We start from the raw sequence: 19954 nt of genomic DNA, 5'->3' as shown, positions 1-19954 counted from the left end.
CAAGCCGTGCTGGGAGATAAGAGGAAGTTTAGTGTTGGTCAGGGGTCAAGTCTGGTGGAGGTAGAGGCAGCAGATGGGGTTGGAAACGGACAGAGGAGCCAGGCGTCCAGGGCCTCAGGCACCAGGCAGGGAGCGTGGCTGAGGGCTGCAGGCACAGTCCCTGAGCAGTGTTAAAAAACACCCAGTGCCATCGTGTTGATTCTGACTCACAGCGACCCTATAGGATAGAGTAGAACTGCCCAAGAGAGTTTCAAAGAAGCTTCTGGTGGATTCGAACTGCCGACTCTTTAGTTAACAGCCGTAGCACTTAACCACTACGCCACCAGGGTTTCCTGAGCAGTGTTAGGAAGGGGAATAACCTGGCAGACTTGTGAAATCTCATGCTAGGGCCTGTGGTGGCTATGTGAGGGTAGAGTTAAAGGGGGACGCGGGCATGAGAGACCCGGAAGTAGGTCAGTGGGTGTTGGGAAAGAGAAGGGATCAGATTCAAGCAATATTGAGAAGGCAGGGGGGGCTGGACGTGGTGATTGAGGAACGTGGGGATGAGAGAGAGAGAGGCAAGAGATTCCTATCGTGGACATCTGTGCCCCTTGGTGGAGGAGCACGTTGAGGAGACACTGGGACACCTAGGGGAGGATCCCTGCTGGAGATCAGGTAAGACTGGGGTGGGGGAGATGCAAGAGGGACTTGGGGAACTTGAGCGTTTGGGGGCACAGGAGGGGGAGGAGACCAAGGAAGAACTGTCAGAGAGGTTGGAGAATAGTGCCCTAGAAGTTAAAGGAACAGAAAGTTTGGGGGGGCACTAGCTGACAGGGTCAAATGCTGCAGAAGGTACCCATCCATAACTCAGGTGTCCTCCCATTTCAGCCACATGGAGGACCTTTGTGGCAGGGGCTGTTATACAACTCCAGGGGGCGCCATTCACCTAGCCTACAACAGTAATGGTGCTCCCTGGAGTCAGGCAGCATCCTGAAGAAGCGAGCCTGGGCCGCTCTCTCATCTGTGAAATTTGCCCTTGAGCTTCCTGGCAGCCCAGGCAGAAAGGGCAGTGTGCTTCAGGTGAGCCTCATTTCAGTGCTCTGCTTTCCTGCAGAGTGGGGTGGGGGCAGCTCTCCTGAACGCTGACTAGCTGTGCCGGGTGTTCTGCTGAGTCAGTCAGAAACGCAGGGCATCTCCTCAGAAGCCTCAGTGCTGTTTGGCATCAAACAGAGGGGCTGTTGTCAGGCTGTCGGTCTGTCAGCCTGTCACTGATGTGTGACCTTGTCAGCCCACTGCCACCCCTAAGCCTACAGCAGGCCGCTCCCAGGCCCCCTGTTCTCTGAGGAGAGGCCTGTGAGTTCCTGAATCACCGAACATCTGTTTAATAATTAATAGGGGGAGCCAGGCATCGTGTCGCATTAGGAAAAGGCAGGATGAGTCTCACTGGGATGATTAGCAGCTTGGAATACGCAGCCTGCTTCGCCCCCTCCCCCGGGATAAATCCTCCCGCTGCCGCCTTCCACACGGCTGGGATATTGCCTTCATAAACTATTAGGCAGAACAGCTGCAGTCAGCACCATAAAGCCGCTTCATTACAGCCTGTGGGTTTTGTGGTGATGTAAAATGCTTACGGCAAGCCATCATCGCTGTGGGCCTGAGGAGAGATTGGGGCTGCTCAGGGCTGTAGTCCTAGCCCCTGCCATGGGGTGGAATCACCTCTGTCTCCTGTACTGGGCCGGCCAGTTAGCCTAACCGGGCAAGGCGGGGGAGGCCGCAAGCCCCACAGTGGGGAGGCGCTCACCCCCATACTCTTGGATCAGGGCTCAAACCCCAGCACCAGCCCTGAGGCACAAACGTTCCCACAATGACTTTTTTCCACAATGACTCATTCAGTGGAAGGTCTGATAAACCACTCACCGTGACCTTACTTAGCCGATACAGCGTTTCTTGGAAAATGAAGATTTTTAGGTCTAAAAAAGAAAATAAATTTGTCAGATATGTGGTTGTGTATTTCACACACACACTGACACACACACCAGGAAAGCAGAAATTCCTCCCTCTTCTCAGTCAATGCTGACTTTGAACTCCAGGTGGCGACCTCCCAGCGCTTCAGGCCATCTTGCCAGTTCCTAAGCGGTGTCCATTGCTGACTCACATCCAAGCAGGAAACTTCCAGAAGTGTTGTTTCCAGCCCCTCCTCTGGGCTATGGGGAGCACATTTTGATGGCGAGTTTGATATCCTTCACCCTGGCTCTTGCGGAGGGAGCCAGCCACAGGGAGTGAGATAAAGGGATTGATTCAAGCAGGTGAGCCATCTGCCACCAGTCCCTTTCCTCCTCAGCAGGACACTGAGGGACTGGACATCTGGAGCCTGGGACCAGCCCTCCCCCTCCCACCCCAGGGAGAAGCCAAGTGTCTGGGCCAGCAGGCAGGCTGTAGGCATGGTCTGATCCTGGCGCTGTCATTTACCAGCCACTGATGCACACTTGGCTCTTGTCCAACTGTAAACTCCTCCTGCCAGGCCGTGTCCTTCCTGGTGCTCAGCACAATACTCAAAAAAACATTTGCCAACTGACTGAGGAGAGAGACAGAGCCAGGGAGAGCCAGGGGGAGGCTTCTCCAATAACACAGGAGAGCGGTCGCAAGGACCCAAACAAATGCAAGTGGAAACGGGAAGGAAGACACCAACTCTAATGACACAGCGAAGCAACCAGCAACAGCAACACAGGGGTTAAGGGTGAGGCCTTTGTCCTCAGACAGGCCTGCTTGCATCCTGTCCCTCCACTTGCTAGCTGGATAACATTGAGCAAGGTGCCTCATCCAGATATGGGACAGTTTAGGTTGGCCAGTTATAGGTGGGTTGTGAGGATCAGGTGAGTTAATGGGTGCAAAGTGCCTAGTTCAGGGCCTGGCAGCTGTCACGCTGATTTTTATCAGTGATATTAAATCCTTGGTGACTCATTAGATGGGGGAGAAGAAGTGAAGGAGGCAGGAGTCAAAGATGAAAGTGAAGCTTGGGAAATTGATGTGTTGGATGTCGTTTGGGTAAGTTGGGGACCTGTGCGACGCTCAGGTGGAAGTGACTGTTAGAAGGAGGAAACTGGGGTCAGAACAGAGCCAGAACTCCTGTGGGGCACATGGGGACCACTGACGTGGAAGTGATGTTTGGGGCTGTCGCAGTTAAGCAGCTGTCACTCAGGCCAGCAGGAGTGTGGTTGTGAGTTTGTGCAGAACGTTGGCCGAGCACCCCAGAGAGATCCTGGGCACACAAACTGTTACTACTTATCAAGTCAGCAAAGCTATCATCCAGGAGTAGTGTCTGTCTTTCACAGGCTAAGTTCAATTAAACTTTTTTGGGTATTGGTGTCAGATGTAATTGTTTCGATTTTTGGATGGAAAAAAGGTGATATGCATTTTAGGTCATGTGATTCTGTCCTGTATGAATTCAGACACAAAGCAGCCAGCAGATTCCACAAACATAAAGCAGATGAGGCTGCCTAAGGATTGAGGGGAATTTGGGAGAAGCAGGCTAGGACGGGGGACATTTATGTTAAGGGGGCAGGCAAAAGAAAGGTACCATGGAGGATGGAGGATGGCATCATGAAGGCCAGCAGATGAGTGCCAAGGGTGATCAGAGTCAAAGGTGGGGGGTCTTTAGCATGTGGCACCCTGGAGACTGCAGGGTCTGGACCGGTGGTGGGACTGGGACCCAGAAAGGTAGGAAAATGGGAAACTGGAAAGTAAAGATTGTTTTCAGAAACCTGGCCTTAGAGGGAAGGAGAGAAGACAGTGGTTACAAGAAGGTTCATTAGGATGTGGAGACATGGTATTTGTTGACATCTGTTCACTTAACAAACATTTATTGAGCACTTAATGTGTACAGAGGAGTTCCTGGATGGTGCAAGCTGTTAAACGCTTAGCTGCTAACTGAAGAGTTGGAGGTTCGAGTCACCCAGAGGCTCCTGGGAAGAAAGGCCTGGCAATCTACTTCTGAAAAGTCAGCAATTGGAAATCCTGTGGAGCACAGTTCCACTCTGACACACATGGGGTTGCCATGAGTCAGAATTGACTGGAGAGCAATCGTTTTTGTTTTTGAATGTGTAGGGTCGCTATGAGTCGGAATTGACTCAATGGCACTGGGTTTTACAATGTTGAGAAGGAGCCCAGGGACAAGGAAAAAGCTGAAGTTATGTAAAGGAGAGGGAAGGATTGATGGGTGATGGTTGAGAAGATGGATGGTGAAATATCAGCCTGGAAAAGCAGAGAGTGGTTTCCTGGGAAGGAGAGTGGGTGAGGCCTCGGGGACGTTACAGGGCTGAGGGCGAAAGCCTTGGGAGGTTAGAGTGGATGACCCTGATCTCATTAGTGGCCACTGTGAGGTCATGGGTGAGACATGAGAGGGAGGCTTCAGAACAGCCGCTAGGGGCGTGGGACGGAGCACTTTGTTAACTAGCAATTTCCTTTCCCTAATAAATGTCCTTAATTCTCCACAATTGAGGGAACAGGCACCAGAGGTCAGTTGACTAAGCTTTAATTTGGGTAACAAGGAAGGAAAGCAGCTAGAGACCAATTACTCTGTCATTTACACGAAGTCATTTCCGTGATTAACTCTGAAGAGAGCAGGGCCAGGGTTCCCACAGGCAGGGCAAAGGACGGAGGGGGAAGCTCCGCGCTGAGACTGCTGGGCTATAGGGAGACTGCAAACCTGAGGGTTTCTACAACAGGGAGGTAGCGCCAGCCCTGACCCCAGGCCTGTCCAGTGCTTGCACCCAAAAAACCAAGCTCACGAGGACCCTGCAAAGCAAGGCTGCTCCTCTTGCCTCTTTCCTTCAGTTCAGCTCTGCCTCTGACTTACTGGGTAAACTTCAGTCAGTCCTTCCTCTCAGGGCCTCAGTTTCCCTATCTGTAATGTTAGTTAGCAAACTAAACTCCAAGGAACCTTCTAGCACCAATGTTCTCTGACTCTACAAAAGCCAGCTGTCCATTGGCTAGTGTTGCAGGAAACAGTCAATCCGAGTATATTTTGAGAGTGTACGTTTGTGCCGACCCTATACCCAGCCCTGTAGGACAACACAAGGTGAGGGATGGTTCCACATGCAAAGACCAGAAGTATACACGTGGGCTATTGGTGAACAGGTTACCGTGTTGTGACATAGCATGTGATACCCAGCGGGCAGTGTGGTGGTTCAGAGATGAGAGATCAGACAGTGGGACACTGCTAGGAGGGGCTCAGGGTGGGGAGGCCTGGGGCCTGGCCTGAAATCAAATCTTGGCTGAGCCCCAACTTGCTGTGTGGCCTTGGAAGCTGGGCCCCCTCTCTGGTCTTCCAGCAGGGCTTGGCCTGGAAGATCCGTGAGGTCCCCTGGCTTCTGGCAAGAGGGAGGATGTAAGCAAAGGTACAGAGGCAGGAAGGTGCGTGGATACGGGTAAGGTGCAGCTAGGGGAAGGGGAGACCGGATGGGGTACAGCAAAAGTGCGTGTTTGAGGCCAGATGGGGCTTGAGGCAGGGGAACACAGCAGGCGTGGGTCACGATTCAGACAGAATAGCCCTCCTCAGTGAGATGAAGACTGGGCATTCTAGATCACAGGGAGGGTCACAGCCTGTACTTGGGCCTCTCTATCTCCTGACATCCTTGGGTAACACTAGAAAGTGTCCCCTGGGCAAGAGGCTGGAAAGTCAAGGGAAAAGGGGACAAAAGTGGGGAGGGGAAGGGGTTGCAGGCTGATGCCTGAGGCTGAACCTGCACAGTGACTGGTTTGTCCTCTCCTGTCCAGGGCTGTGGGGCCTGGTGAACAACGCGGGCATCTCCACATTTGGGGAGGTGGAGTTCACCAGCGTGGAGACCTACAAGGATGTGGCAGAAGTGAACCTCTGGGGGACAGTGCGGATGACAAAGTCCTTTCTCCCCCTCATCCGAAGGGCCAAAGGTGTGTTGGAAAGGGGCCTCCTTCCTGCTTCCTAGACCTGTCCCATCCTTCCACCTTGGTTCAGATGGCAGTGCTCCTTTCAGCCGATCCAACATGCACAGCCCAGCAAGGCTGAGCTCCTGACCCCCAGGGGCCATGCTGGGCTTGGGAATGGTGGTGAGCTGAGGTTCTGAGGCCAGGCAGTGGAAAAGGATGTGTGGTTTTCAGAAAATAGAGTGAGTAAAAGGTCAGCAGTCTACCCACCAAAGGCTTCAAGATCACAGCTATAATCCCACTTCTGAAACCTAATCTAGAGTAATACCTACACATGTGCACAAAGCTTTGTGTGCGTGTTCGTCGTTATCAGTAGGGGTGTGGTTAAGTAAATTTGGCATATCCATTCTGTGGGTTTTTATGCTGTAGTTAAAAAAAATGAGTCAACTGGGGTATTAAGTTAAGAAAAAAAATGAAGATAAGAATTTGGAAAAACAAAGCACCCAAACCAGGTTGGGTAGCTCAGTGTAAACAAACCATCTAAGAACTCATGGACCGGTTTTCTCCCCAGAACAGCAAAAAATTGTGCAAAAAAGGCAAGATCCGTAGGATCTATCCCAAAGTCCCAGCAATAGCAGGGATGCACACAGAGAGCAGCTGTAGGATTTTAGAAGGAAACCTTACCCCTTCAGTGACCTCAATCTTAGAGTTTCCTGAAAGGGTTCCTCCCCACAGTGCTTTCTCCCCACAGAGCGTTCCTTCCTGTGCCCCTTCCCAGGTGTTCTATTCCCAGGTCTGCCTAGACTTCAGGCACTCCACTCCCAGTGCTGGAAGAAGCCACTAGTGCCCACACATGCTCTGTCTTTGCCACTTTGTGCTCCCTGGCTGTTCTCTGAATCTCTGCTGCTCCTGATATCACTCAGAAGTGATAAGGTTTAGGACACACCCTACACTGTTAGGGCTGCATTAACATAACAAAGAAAACCTTATTTCCAGATAGGATTACATCCATAGGTATTCATGACCCCCATTGCCATCAAGTCGATTCTGACTCAAAGCAACCCTATAGGACACAGTAGAACTGTCCTGTAGGGTTTCCAAGGCTGTAACCTTTACAGAAAGCAGACTGCCACATCTTTCTCCCATGGAGCCGCTAGTGGGTTTAAACCACCGACATTTCCTTTCAGTTAGCAGCCAAGTGCTTTAACCACTGCACTACCAGGGCTGCACTCTAGGAGCCCTGGTGGTACAGTGGTTAAGAGCTTGGCCATCCCTTGGAAGCCCTATAGGGCAGTTCTGTGGGGTTGCTGTGAGTCGGAATTGACTCACAGCAATGGGTTTAGGTGGAAAAGTCCACAGAGTAAATCTGTTTCTCATCAAACAATACACATATTGTTTTGTGACATTGGCTGCCAGCCTTGCCATGTGTCAGCGCTCTCCTCCTCTTGACCCTGGGCTCCCCATTTCCATTTGTCCAGTTCTCCTGTCCTTTCCTGCCCACTTGTCTTTGCTTTTGGGCAGGTGTGTCCAGTAGTCTAGCATACATAGTCAAACTACCTGTGGTATTGTCTGTTTTATAGGCCTGTACAATCTTTGGCTGAAGGGTGAACCTCAGGAGTGACTTCCATACTGAGTTAAAAAGGTGTCCAGGGGCCATACTCTTGGGGTTTCTCCAGTCTTTGTCAGACCAGTAAGCCTGGTCTTTTTTGTGAGTTTGAATCATGTTCCACATTTTTTTCCGCACTGTGTCTGGAACCCTCTGTTGTGATCAGTCAGGTGGTGGCAGCCCGGCACCATCCAGTTGCTCTGGACTCAGTCTCATGGGGGCTAGGATTTGTCTTAGTTACTTGCTGCTGCTATAACAGAAATACCACAAGTGGGTGGCTTTAACAAATAAAAATTTATTTTCTCACAGTTTAGGAGGTAAGAAGGCCAATTCAGGGCACCAGCTCCAGAAGAAGACTTACTCTGTCAGCTCTGGGGAAAGTCCTTGTGTCTGTTCAACTTCTGTTCCTCGGTTCCTTGGCAATCCTCTGTGGTGTGTATCTTTCCCCATCTGTGCTTGCTTGCTCTGTGCCTAAACTGCTGTTTTTACACTTCAGACGTGATTGGTTTAAGACACACCCTACACTGATACAGACTCATTAACATAACAAAGAAAATCCTCTTCCCCAATGGGATTACACTCACGGGTATAGGGGTTAACATTTATAACACATGTTTTGAGGGCACACAATTCAATCCATAACAGGATTCTAACACGCATTTTTGGGAGGGTACAACTCAATTCATAAAAAGTACCAAACAAGAAGGCCCCCTGGCTCTGGGTGGCTGAGAAAGCTGGGCCCAGCCTGGCAGTCAGCAGAGTAGGCATCAGAGGCCAGGACGGCCAGGTTCTAGCCAGGGCTCCAGAAAACTGCTAGGCGGCGGCACTGTGCCCCACAGGGTGGTGCCACATGAGCAGGTGTCTGCCATCTCCATCCACAGGTCGCGTTATCAACATCAGCAGCATGCTGGGCCGCATGGCCAACCCGGCCCGCTCCCCATACTGCATCACCAAGTTCGGGGTGGAGGCCTTCTCTGACTGCCTGCGCTACGAGATGCGGCCGCTGGGCGTGAAGGTCAGTGTGGTGGAACCCGGCAACTTCATCGCGGGCACCAGCCTCTACAGCCCTGAGCGCATCCAGGCCATCGCCAAGAAGATGTGGGACGAGCTGCCCGAGGTGGTGCGCAAGGACTACGGCAAGAAGTATTTGGAAGAGAAGATTGCCAAGATGGAGAACTACTGCACCAGCGGCTCCACAGACACGACACCTGTCATCAAAGCTATCACACACGCCCTCACGGCCAGCACCCCCTACACCCGCTACCACCCCATGGACTACTACTGGTGGCTGCGGATGCAGATCATGACTCACTTGCCTGCCGCAGTCTCTGACAAGATCTACGGGTTGTAAAGAGTTTCTCTGTAGCCTCTGTCTCAGAGCGGGGGGGAGGGAGGAGCTCACTAGTCACCTCTTGATTGCCCGCCTGACCAGTTTGAGCATTAACCAGAGGGAGTCATCCAGCCTGACCTATTTGCATAGGGAGTGGTTTGAGCCTTCGCAAACAGGGCACGTAGTGAGGGGCCAAACCAATACCAAACTCACTGCCATTGAGTCGATTCCAACTCATAGTGACCCTGTAGGACAGAGCAGAACTGCCCCGTAGGGTTTCCACGGCTGTAAATCTTTATGGAAGCAGACTGCCACATCTTTCTCCCACGGAGGCTGGTGGGTTTGAACTGCTGACCTTTTCAGTGAGCAGCTGAGCACTTAATCACTGAGCCAGCAGGGCTTCTTGTAGTGGCGGGCAGGTGCCTCCAAACGTGGTATATCTGTGTCTCTGGAGTTTATTTTATACAAAGATCGTTATGTTAAAAAACAGAACTCAAATTCCTTAACATTTTTAAGCCAGAACATTGGTTCGAAAAATTTATCTCATTTGATCCTAAGACAGCCTCCTGAATAAAAAGATAACTTTTTCTTTTGTACTTGAATCTGTGGCCCAAAGAGGAGACATGAATAACCTTTTTATAGCTTATATGTGGAGCGCCTGGACTTGAATCCGGGTCTTTTGGGTCCAGGTTTTTCCTGCCACTGCTGTCCAGACACTTCACATTTTGCATTCCAGGGTGGCTTTGGATGCACTTACCCAAGTTGGATCTGGCTGAACGTGTCCTCTGCTGAGCCACTCACACCAAGTGCCTGCTGTGTACCCTCTTTCTGTGTCCATGGTGCTGTGGCAGCGGGTGATTCAAGGCTGACTATGTGGAGGGGGTGGGACCACCCTGGAGCTTTTCCACTGGGGATTTTTCTAATCTCTTTTAGGACTTAGGATAGACTTGTGCGGAGGTGGTCGTTGCTAAAAGGACAGTTTTTTTCAGGTTTGGGTCTGTTTGGCTTAGCCTGAGGTGGGATTGAGAGGGTGGCTTCTTGGCAGGAGCCTTGGTGCTATGACCGGGCACTGTGGCACCTTCTCCCCCAGGATTGGCTCCCTGTGTGATGCGCACACTCACACACACATCTGTTTCTTGATGGCTGACCTTCCTGCTGTGACCTTATTTTTAACGAAGAAGTCAGGTCACTCATAGGTAGAATCTGTGCCCTCACTTCTTCGGTTCGGGTTTGAAATGACCCTCTGTGTGAATGCAAGGGCCTGGGTGTCTGTACTGCAACGAGGCACCTCTGTCCCCAGGTGGCTGCAGGCCTACAAGGTCCTTCCTGATGGCTGGTCTGGAACTCTCACCTGGACCTGTCCCTCTCCCTGGAGGGGCTCGGCCTGCCACTAGAGGGCACCCTGCCTCCTCCACAGCAGGAGCAAGCTGCCCTGGCTTTCAGCTCTGGAGCTTCCACCCAAGCCGGAGTTTTCTGAGTTCATGCTCCCCACCATGGAGACAGGCCCAGACACAATGAAACAAGACCCCTTAGAAAGTGCTCCTGCTCCTTCTAGCCTTAAACCTGGGGCCTGACGCCAGGAGAAGGCAGAAGAACCCCGGCAGCTGAACGAGTCCTGGGCCTTTGCGCAGTGCCGAGGGGAAGGGGGGGTCTCACGATGTGCCAATTAAGTTTGCCTTTGCGGCCTTTCTCCCCTCTGCCTTCAAACAGGGTCTCTCCCTGACAGCGCCGTCTGCAGGGTGAGGCCGAGAGGGCCTGGGGAAGGGGCGGGCAGGCAGGGCTGAAACCTTCCTGGGCCTGGAGAGGGCAGACAGGCAGAGCCATTGTGTTTACATCACAATCAGATCCTTTTGTACCAGGACCTTTTCAGAACCACATCTTGACATCTTGGTGGATTTTGTTTTCATGCTTAATTTTATTAAACGTAGACGGATGCAACACTTTGCGTTACACCTGTGCAGAGTGATACCTGGGAACTAGAGGGAAGGGGAGGTGGTCACTCTGGATCCGGGTCAGCAGAGAAGCTGCATCTGCTGGGGTCTCCAGGAGCAGACAGGAGCCTGGGCCAGCCCGCAGGTTGCCCCGATGTCTCATTTTTATCCCGGTGATTGGAAGTCCAGGACACCTTCCCACCAGATCACCTCAATACTCGTTAAAACTCACAATTTCCATTCCCTTTCTGTCGGCCCAGAGCCGGCTGATCTAGTCTGGATCCTTACAAGAAAGAACTGAATAGACCAGGGATGGCTGTTGCCATTTTGTAGATCACATGGCCCCAGGAGCCAAGCATTCATTCTTATTTCATCCTCACCAGGGCCTGTGAGGCCGGGAGAGGGCCCAGCAGCCCCTGCCATTTCCAGCTCTGCCACCCGCTGCAAAGTGTCCTTGAGCAAGTCAACAGCCTCACAGGCAAGAAGAAGGAAAGCATTGCAGCAAAGCCTGGAGCCGGGGGAGGGGTTCCCGCCAGGCTCAGCCTGCACCCAGGACTTTGCCCAGTTCCTCTGTCTCTCAGGGATCCTGGTCTGGTGCCTCCAGCCAGCACTAACCCCTCTGATGGCTGGAGGCTGGGAAATGGCTTTTTGCAAGATACTCTTGGCAGTGCCTTGTTACCCAGCTTATGTGCACTCAACATTTCTCCCAGGGCCAAGAGGCAGCGTGAGCAGGTGACAGGCTGGGCTAGCACTGCCTGACACAAACTGCTAGGGCCGTTCGCATGACACCCATGGCAGGGAGTCTGCCAAGGACCCCCCACTTGTGAGGGCTTCACTTGTGTGAACCTCTCTTCCCCAGTGTAGGACAGCCACGAACAGAGGCACCCGCAGCTGAGGGTGAGGGGCGCCATGCTCAGAGGCTAGATAACAACCAGGCGCATGTTTCACAGCCAGTTCGCGCCTCCTCTCACCTGACTCTCACAGCAGCCTGGGAGCTAGGCAGGGTGGGGCTATGATCTCCTTTTACAGGTAAGGAAGTCCCTGACAAAGTGAGCCATAGGGCCAGGTCTCCAAACCAGGTCTAACTTCAGCCCAGAGCTAGTGAGGCATGAAAAGCAGGGCAGATGGCACCAGGATCTAAAATGAGGGAAAAATACCTCAATTGTGTAACCGAAATCTTTAAGCAAATGCACAACAACCACAAAGTACTGCCACATGAGCCAGCTCTTCCTTCCCTTCCCCCTCTGGACTAGGAGAGAATGTTCTGGAGGAGCCCACCAGCTTCCCTCCAGGAGGTAATCTCTCTCAGCTAGGCTACACTGCCCTCATCAGGGCATTTCTGAGGGGATACTCTAGGAATACCAAAGCCCAAACGTTGGGCAGAGGCGGATTCTGGAAGCTTCCCTCAAAGGGCTCAAGGGTTTATGAGCAAAGATCTTGAGAAATGCAGTGGTTATTTCTCCTCAGATGAGGAGATGGAACTAAGTAAAACAAAACAAAACAGCTCAGAGCATAATAAGTCGTTTCTGGTGTGTGCAGGCACTAAGGAAGGGTGATTAGTGAATGGCTGCTTCAGAAGTGTGCCGTGAGCACCCATTGGGCTGCCAGAGGCTTCTAGAACTTTAGAGAAGGAAAAGTGATCTGCCATCATCAAGCCTGACTCCAGCCTCCCAGATAATGGGCCACCTAGCCTGGGCTTGAGCCCCTCCAGTGACAGGAGCTCATTACCTCCTAAGAGGGCGTTTCCTTGACCAGACTAAGCTGAAATCTGCCACCTCTAAGAACTCCTTTGGTACCTGGCTATGACCTAGAACTGCACAGAGCAATTTTAATCTTCTTAACTAGCCCACCAGCTATTCGGAAACCACCAAGTCTTCTCAGGCTCAAGAGCCCAAGTCCCTCAGTTGACAAGGTTTCCACACTCTTCACCATCTGACAAGATTTCAGCTGTGACTATCCCATTCCTCATTCTTGATGACACACACCAGGCCAAATGGCCACCAGAGTTCCCCTCAAACGGCTAAGAACTCTGAGACAGGTTTTAATGCCCCTGACGAGATGCAGACAACGCCTCACATGCCTGTGCTCCCTCATAACTAACTGTGGGCACGACTCATCTCTCACCTTAGCCTCATAAACAGGTTATAAGTTTGGCAGAGCAAAGACCGTTATTCCTGTTTCACAGATAAGGAAGCTGAGCCTCAGAGAGGTGAAATTACAGAGCCAGAAAGTAGGAGAGCCAAGACAGAAACCCAGGCCTTCTGGCTTCTATCTCAGGGATCCTTCCTTTACCTCAAGTTGCCTTGGTCTCCCCAGCAAGGCCCTAGACCTCATTCAGAGGCTGGCCACATAGTGTAGTGGTCAGACTTATGGTCCCCAGAGCAGGGCCATGTTGGTTCAAATTCTGACTCCAACATTGTGTAACTGGGGAAACTTCAGTCCCTGCTTCCTACCTGTAAAATGAGCACAATGATAGTATCTTCCTCACAGGGTGTCTTAGTTATCTAGTGCTGCTATAACAGAAATACCACAAGTGGATGGCTTTAACAAAGAGATATTTATTCTCTCACAGTCTAGGAGGCTAGAAGTCCAAATTCAGGGTGCCAGCTCCAGGGGAAGGCTTTCTCTCTCCTTCGGTTCTGGGGGAAGGTCCTTGTTATCAATCTTCCCCTGGTCTAGGATCTTCTCAGCACAGGGACCCCAGGTTCAAAGGACGCATTTCCCTTCTGGTTTTTCATTCTTGGTTGTAGGAGATCGCCCTGTCTCTCTGCTCCCCTCTCTCTCTCATATCTCAAAAGAGACTGACTCAAAATACAACCTAATTTTGTAGATTGAGTCCTACTTCATTAACATAACTGCCTCTAATCCTGCTTCATGAATATCATACAGGTAGGATCCACGATACACAGGGAAATCACATCAGATGACAAAATGGTGGACAATCACACAATACTGGGAATCATGGCTTAGCCAAGTTGACACATATTTTTGGAGACACAATTCAACCCATAACACAGGATTATTGTAACGATAAACGAGTTAATTCAGGTAAAGAGTTGAGAAGAATTCCTAGAATGTGGTAACTCAAAAACTGTCAACAGTGGTTATTACCACCACTGAGGAGTTGAATGTCAGGTCTCCATGTGGCAAATCCAGCCACTTCTCAGGGGCTCTGTTTTTCTCTACACAATGTTCATACCAGGGAATAAAGCCTTCTTGTCCTGGTGGGGCAGAAGATCAACATACAAGGATGCTGGGAGAAACAGTATCCTCGCCACCATGGCTTGTCTCCTTTCCTTCTCAGACACCTGCCTCTTGCGTCTCACCGGAAGCCCCCTCCAAAGCCCAAACTATTTCCAAGATGAAGAGGGAGTGGGATGTTGGGAAAGGAGGTGATCCTCCTGAGCTGCCTCCATTTCTCAATTTATAGAATAGGGGAAATTTGGCTAAGTTATTCCTAAGATTCCTTCTAGGTCCAACACTGGGCGCCATGCTTTTCTGACTGATAACAGATCTGTTACAGAGGGTGTCATGGACTGAATTATGTCCCCCCCAAAATGTATGTATCAATTTGGCTGGGCTGTATTCTGTGGTTGCCCTCTATTTTATAACTGTAATTTTATGTTAGAGAAGATTAGGGTAGAGTTGTAATTTTATGTTAAAGAGGATTGGGGTGGGATTGTAACACCCTTACCAGGTCACATGCCTGATCCAATGTAAAGGGAGTCTCCCTGGGGTGTGGCCTGTACCACCTTTTATCTCTCAAGAGATAAAAGGAAAGGGAAGCAAGCAGAGAGTTGGGGACCACATACCACCAAGAAAGCAGTGCTGGGAGCAGAGTGTGTCCTTTGGACCTGAGGTTCCCATGCTGAGATGCTCCCAGACCAAGGAAAGACTGATGACAAGGACCTTCCTCCAGAGCTGACAGAGAGAGAAAGCCTTCCCCTGGAGCCGGCGCCCTGAATTCAGACTTCTAGCCTACTGGACTGTGAGAGAATAAACTTCTTTTTGTTAAAACTGTCCACCTGTTGTATTTCTGTTATAGCAGCACTAAATGACTAAGACAGAGGGGTTGTGAGGAGGCAAGTGGGTTCTGAAGCCAGAGAAGAGAAGGAGTGATAAGAGGGTCAGGAGGATTAAAGTCAACTTTCTTCTAGTCCACAGTTTTGCAGAGAGCAGTGCAGAAAAGGGGGCTCAGCCTTTCCTGTGTCTCACTGCGTGGGTGTCTGTGGTATCTCCCAGTGGCCTGGACACAGATGGCGGGCCTAAGGGCAGAGGGAGAAGGAGCAGGGAGGATTCCAGGGCCATGGCTGAGGACCACTTGGCCTCAGTGTCAATGGAAATGTGCTGGAGGAGAGACAGAGTGCCAGTGAGGACGAGCCCCAGGAGATGCTGGGTCCTGGAAATACCTCATGCTGCCCTCTCAGTGAGCCACACTTAATTACTCTATAAAACGTGAGGCTGCCCCCACTATCTAATTACAGATGAGCTTAATTACAATGCACTGAGTAGTCACTCTGGGCTCCTACAGAAATAACAGTGGGCGGGGTGCTCTTCTGGGCTTCAGATACAGCCACATCTCAGACAATGAGAGCAGGCTTAGCGAATTGCACTGGGCGCTCTTGTACTGGTCCTGCTGGGACTGCTCTCGGCCAGTGGGTGCTCTGCTGGGCCATCTGAGCATGCTTTGTTACTGGGTTGTTGGGTCTGCTGGGGCCTGCCTCTCTCTCTCTTCCACTTGAGTTCTGGCCCCAGGTTTTGGCCTGTAGTGTCTGACCGAAGGTGTACAGAGTAGTGCGGCAGTTTCCATAAGAAGCAAAGAAAGAGCATCATGCTGGGTGAGAAAACCCATGCTTTATGGAAACTCAATGGCCCCTTCCAGGACACAGAGTAAGGAGCACTGGTGAGATCAGTGAAAGTTCTGTGACATCATAAAGGGCATCGTAAACGTCCCTGCAGGCTGGCAGCATTGACAGGCTGCTGCTCCAATGGAGGAAACCAGCCAAAGTCTTGTTGTGAGTGGTTAAGAGCTATGGCTGCTAACCAAAAGGTCGAAAGTTTGAATCTACCAGGTGCTCCTTGGAAACTCTATGGGGCAGTTCTACTCTGTCCTATAGGGTCGCTATGAGTCAGAATCAACTGGATGGCAACGGGTTTGGGTTTTATTGGTATGGAAACAGAGGAGCAAATGCCAATGATAAACCAAATTCCATTAGGGTTCCCACATTCAGGGGTGCAGCCCCATGCTTGATAGCATCTCCTCCCTTCTCTCTCTGCCCCATTTATTACTCAAGTCCCTTCTCTTCTTTGTACCCTGTGCTAGGAAATGGAAGTTCAATGGCAGCCATCCCACCACCCTCCCAGAGCTTAGAATCTAACCCGGGAAGGCAGTTACCCTGGTGTGACAGGTGCCATGACTTTGGGGAGAAAGTGAAAGGTTTTACTCTACCAGATATGAATAAAAAGTCATTTTCAATCTAAACATAACCTCATTTGTCTTAACCTGAACACTTAACAGCCCCCAGGTGGACAGCAGATGCCCGGGATGTGAATGATCAGGAGCTTTCCCGACTGGGGAGTCCTGTGACTTTTGGAATAATAAAAAGTGGGCATCCATTGAAAAGGGTCCCTGGATGGCACAGTTAAGGGCCCAGCTACTCACTGAAAGGTTGGTGGTTCAAATCCACCAAGAGGCACCTCGGAAGAAAGGCCTGGTGATCTACTTCCCAAAAATCAGCCACTGAAATACCCTGTGGAGCTCTGATATGCATGGGGTTGCCATGAGTCAGAATTGACTCAACGGCAACTGGTTTGGGTTTTTTTTTTTTTTTTGGGTTCTTTGAAAAGCACTGCTGGGCCTTACCCAAATGCCAACAATGCAAGTGGCCAAGCAAGCAGTGCTGGACCACATGAAGAATGACCAGGCAGGGGCCCTATGACACGTGGGTTGGGGCATGCAGTGTGGAGGCCGAAGGCAGGGCCAGGCCAGATGTATTCGGGCTGAGCACAGACATGAAAGAGCAGACAGCCCGTTGAGGAACGTGACTAACTGGAGTTTCAACGTGGGGGCTTGATTTTCTGTGAGGTTAAGTGTACAGCAAAAGAATCCAGTTAGAACATACCAGAGAAGCAGGGGAGGCTCTTGTTTTGCTGCAGCAAAAACCCATAGAGGGTCCCAAGGGGAAGGGAGCCCACTGGTGACCCCTGACGGAAGAGACCTCAGAGACCCTGCAGCCCAGGAATGGGAAAGAAACAGGCCTTGCTGGAGGATTGACTCCGGGCTTAGCAGCGAGGCTGGCTTTTCATGAATACTGTTCTGCGACTTGGCAGTTGTGTCATGCTGTCAAGTAACCTTGTCTTTCTTAGGCTCAGTTTCCTCATGCTGAAAATTGGAGTGATAATCCGTACTGGGCAGGGTCATTGTGTAGGTTGGGTGGGAGTGTAAGCACCCTAGTACAGCATCTGACAACCAGGGGGAGGGGCGCACCTCTCCAATCCCCACCCCGACTCCACCTTCTAAAAGATGCACAGGCCTGAGTCCAAGGGTGGTCTAAGGGCAGACATTGGGCAGCATGCAGGGCTTTACTACAGCAGTCATAGCCCACCCTCCTGCTCAGCCTGCTCTTCCCAGTGCCCCTCTGACTGCTTAAGGAAGAACAAACTCTACCGTCTGGTCCGGAAATTCCTGAAGGGGTTGCTGAGTGAATGAAGGAAGGATTGGCCAGACGGCTTAGGCCTAAAAGCCCATCCCAGGCAGAGAAGGGGTCATTTCCTGAAGCCAAACTGTCCAGGGGGCTCAGCCCATTCATTCAGCTCAGTTGGAGGGGGATGAGCTTTGACCAGCAACTCCCATCCCTGCTGTCTCTGTCTGGGCTCTTCCTATTATCTTTGGGTTGCATCCTAACCAGGCACCGGTTTCCTTTCTGCCTTTTCTCTTTCTACAGCCATGAACTGAGGACTAACTAAGTGCTGTAGACAGGCTACAGGATATTGCGGTGAGACTGGATTCCCAGTCTCCAGGAGCCTCCAGTCCTGTGAGGCTGCGGGGAGGAATGGGGCAGCTGAGACAAGCGCCAAACTGAGGGAGCTAACCGCCACTCAGGACAGCCTGTGCTTCAGTGGGGGCACAGCCATGAAGCTCTGACTGGGGCAATTACACAAGCTTCCTAAAAGAGACCGTGCTTCAGCTGAGCCTTTACAAGTGAGGAAGATTTTGACAGAAACAGGAGACAGGGCACTGGGCGGGGCATTTCACACAGAACAACGTAAGCAAAGGCCGCCATCCGGGAAGGACAGAAGCTGAAGGAAAAGTGTAATCATTTGGGGCGGCTTGAAGAACTCCAGAGTCCCCGGGTGATGCAAACGGTTAAATGAATGTACTCAGCTGCTAACAGAAAGGTTAGCAGTTTCAAGTCCACCCACAGGTGCCTCAGAAGAAAGGCCTGGCCATCTACCTCTGAAAAATCAGCCACTGAAAATCCTATAGAGCACAGTTCTACTCTGACACACATGGGGTCGCCAGGAGTCAGAGTCCCCTCGATGGCAACTGGTGGTGGGTGAAGCAGTCCAGCCCCTAGGAATCAAAGGACAGTGGGAGGATGGGATGCGAGACCTCAGAGAGACCTGACCCACTCAGAACCCACTCAGAAGCCACCTAGCCTCTCAGCTCCCAAACTAACTGCCCCAAAGCTTCGGGGAACAGGCTACAAAGCAGAGTCCTGATGTCGCCTGAACTAGTAAGTCTGGAGCAGAGCCCAGAAGCATGTCTTTCCAGAGGGTGACTCCAAGGCACAGCAGGAAAGGGATAGTCAGAGAAGAGGGGACGCTGCATCCTGGTTCAGTGACAGATGTGGGCCTGGAACCCAGGTGTCCCGCCCCAGGTCTGTGCTTGTCCCCTGCACACTCAATGGGAGCATCTGGGCTTGGCTTTGCCTGTCCCCTTGCAGCTGTGGGCCGTGAGACTCCAGAAGCTGAAAGGGCCTGGGGCTTGTTTCAGAAACACCAAGGTGGAGAGGTACTGGTGACCTTTTCTTCCTTTTTCAGTGACCTTTGTAGGGTGAAAGAAAGGCTAGGAGGGAGGGGAACAGGTGTGTCATGAGCCCGGTAGAGGCCAGGTGGCCTGCTGGGGTGTTACCATTACCAGGAAAAGAAGGGTGGAAGCCCCCAGCACCTACTTATTTCTCCAGTTAGATATTTGGATTGAGGTACTGGCTGGTGGTTTGGCCTCCCCACGATTTGCAGGTGCCCATTCTACCATGGGCAACTCTATCAAACTGTGCCAGGCCTGCCTGCTTGCCATGCTGCTCTGCCCCTGGGAGGCTCAGCTTTGCCGGGTGCCTTCTCCTTGGCCAAGAGGGGGCACTCAGCTGCCTCACCATTATGCTTCCGGCCTTTGGACTGGAGGCCGGTAGGGCCAGGGAGGTGGTTAAACGGGACACGGCTTTCACTGATCCACAGCAGGCTGGAATGTGGCAGGCAGTTTGCCACGTTCTCAGTTGCAGACTAAGTCACCGGAGGAGGCCGAGGAAAGGCAGCCCTTTAGCCCTCAGGTACCTGCCTTCAGCTGTCTGGCTGATCTGGACAAGCCAGGGGCTTGTAGCAGAGACTGCTGCATGCCACCAATATTTAGCTGGGCACATGGATACTCATAATAAGACTATATTTCCCAGTATCCCTTGCAGCTAGGGGTGGTCATGTGATTATGTTCTGGCCAATGGGATGTGAGCAGAAAGATAACTCAACAGCTTCCCAGAAACTTCCTTCAGAGAGAGCTTACGAGCATCTTTGAGTCCTTCTTCATCCCTTGCTACATCCTGCTGCCTTGAACTTAGATGCTGCTATCTTAAACCATGAGGTCAAGGTTGTGATTAGCAAAACAAAATAGCATCTGAATCCCAGGCATTGGGAAGCCGCTTACCATGCACCCAGATTTTATGTGAAAAGAAATAAACTTCTTTGTGTGTGTATGTGTGTGTTCCTACTATTTTGGGATTCTGTCTTTGCAGGAAAACTAAATATTAACTAATGCAGGCCCCTCGCCCAGCTAGGGGGAAGGTAGGGAGGCCATCACACACACATAGGATGTGAAGCCACATTTGATAATAACAGTAATGAGCATTTACTGAGCACTTCGTACTTGCTGGGGCCAGGATTAAACATTTTATATCATTATCCCATTTGATCCTCCCCATGATCCTATGAAGCAAG

General features: G+C 51.3%; 1 protein-coding gene across 6 annotated transcripts in view; it reads left to right on the top strand.

Annotated features, from left to right (window-relative positions):
* BDH1 (3-hydroxybutyrate dehydrogenase 1) overlaps positions 1–16476 on the top strand; it is a 64298-nt gene extending 47822 nt beyond the window's left edge. For all 6 annotated transcript variants that reach the window (XM_003412801.4, XM_064269269.1, XM_064269329.1 and 3 more), the window contains 2 exons: positions 5755–5907; positions 8368–16476. In XM_003412801.4, coding sequence (XP_003412849.2) covers positions 5755–5907; positions 8368–8837 — 623 coding nt within the window. In that variant the 3' untranslated portion in view covers positions 8838–16476. The remainder of the gene's footprint in view (positions 1–5754; positions 5908–8367) is intronic.
* Positions 16477–19954: the final 3478 nt, after the last annotated feature.

The sequence above is a fragment of the Loxodonta africana genome, chromosome 1, assembly GCF_030014295.1.
Source record: "Loxodonta africana isolate mLoxAfr1 chromosome 1, mLoxAfr1.hap2, whole genome shotgun sequence".
NCBI lineage: Eukaryota > Metazoa > Chordata > Mammalia > Proboscidea > Elephantidae > Loxodonta > Loxodonta africana.
Note: the sequence above shows the minus strand (reverse complement) of the source record. Positions and strands in the feature narration are given on the sequence as shown.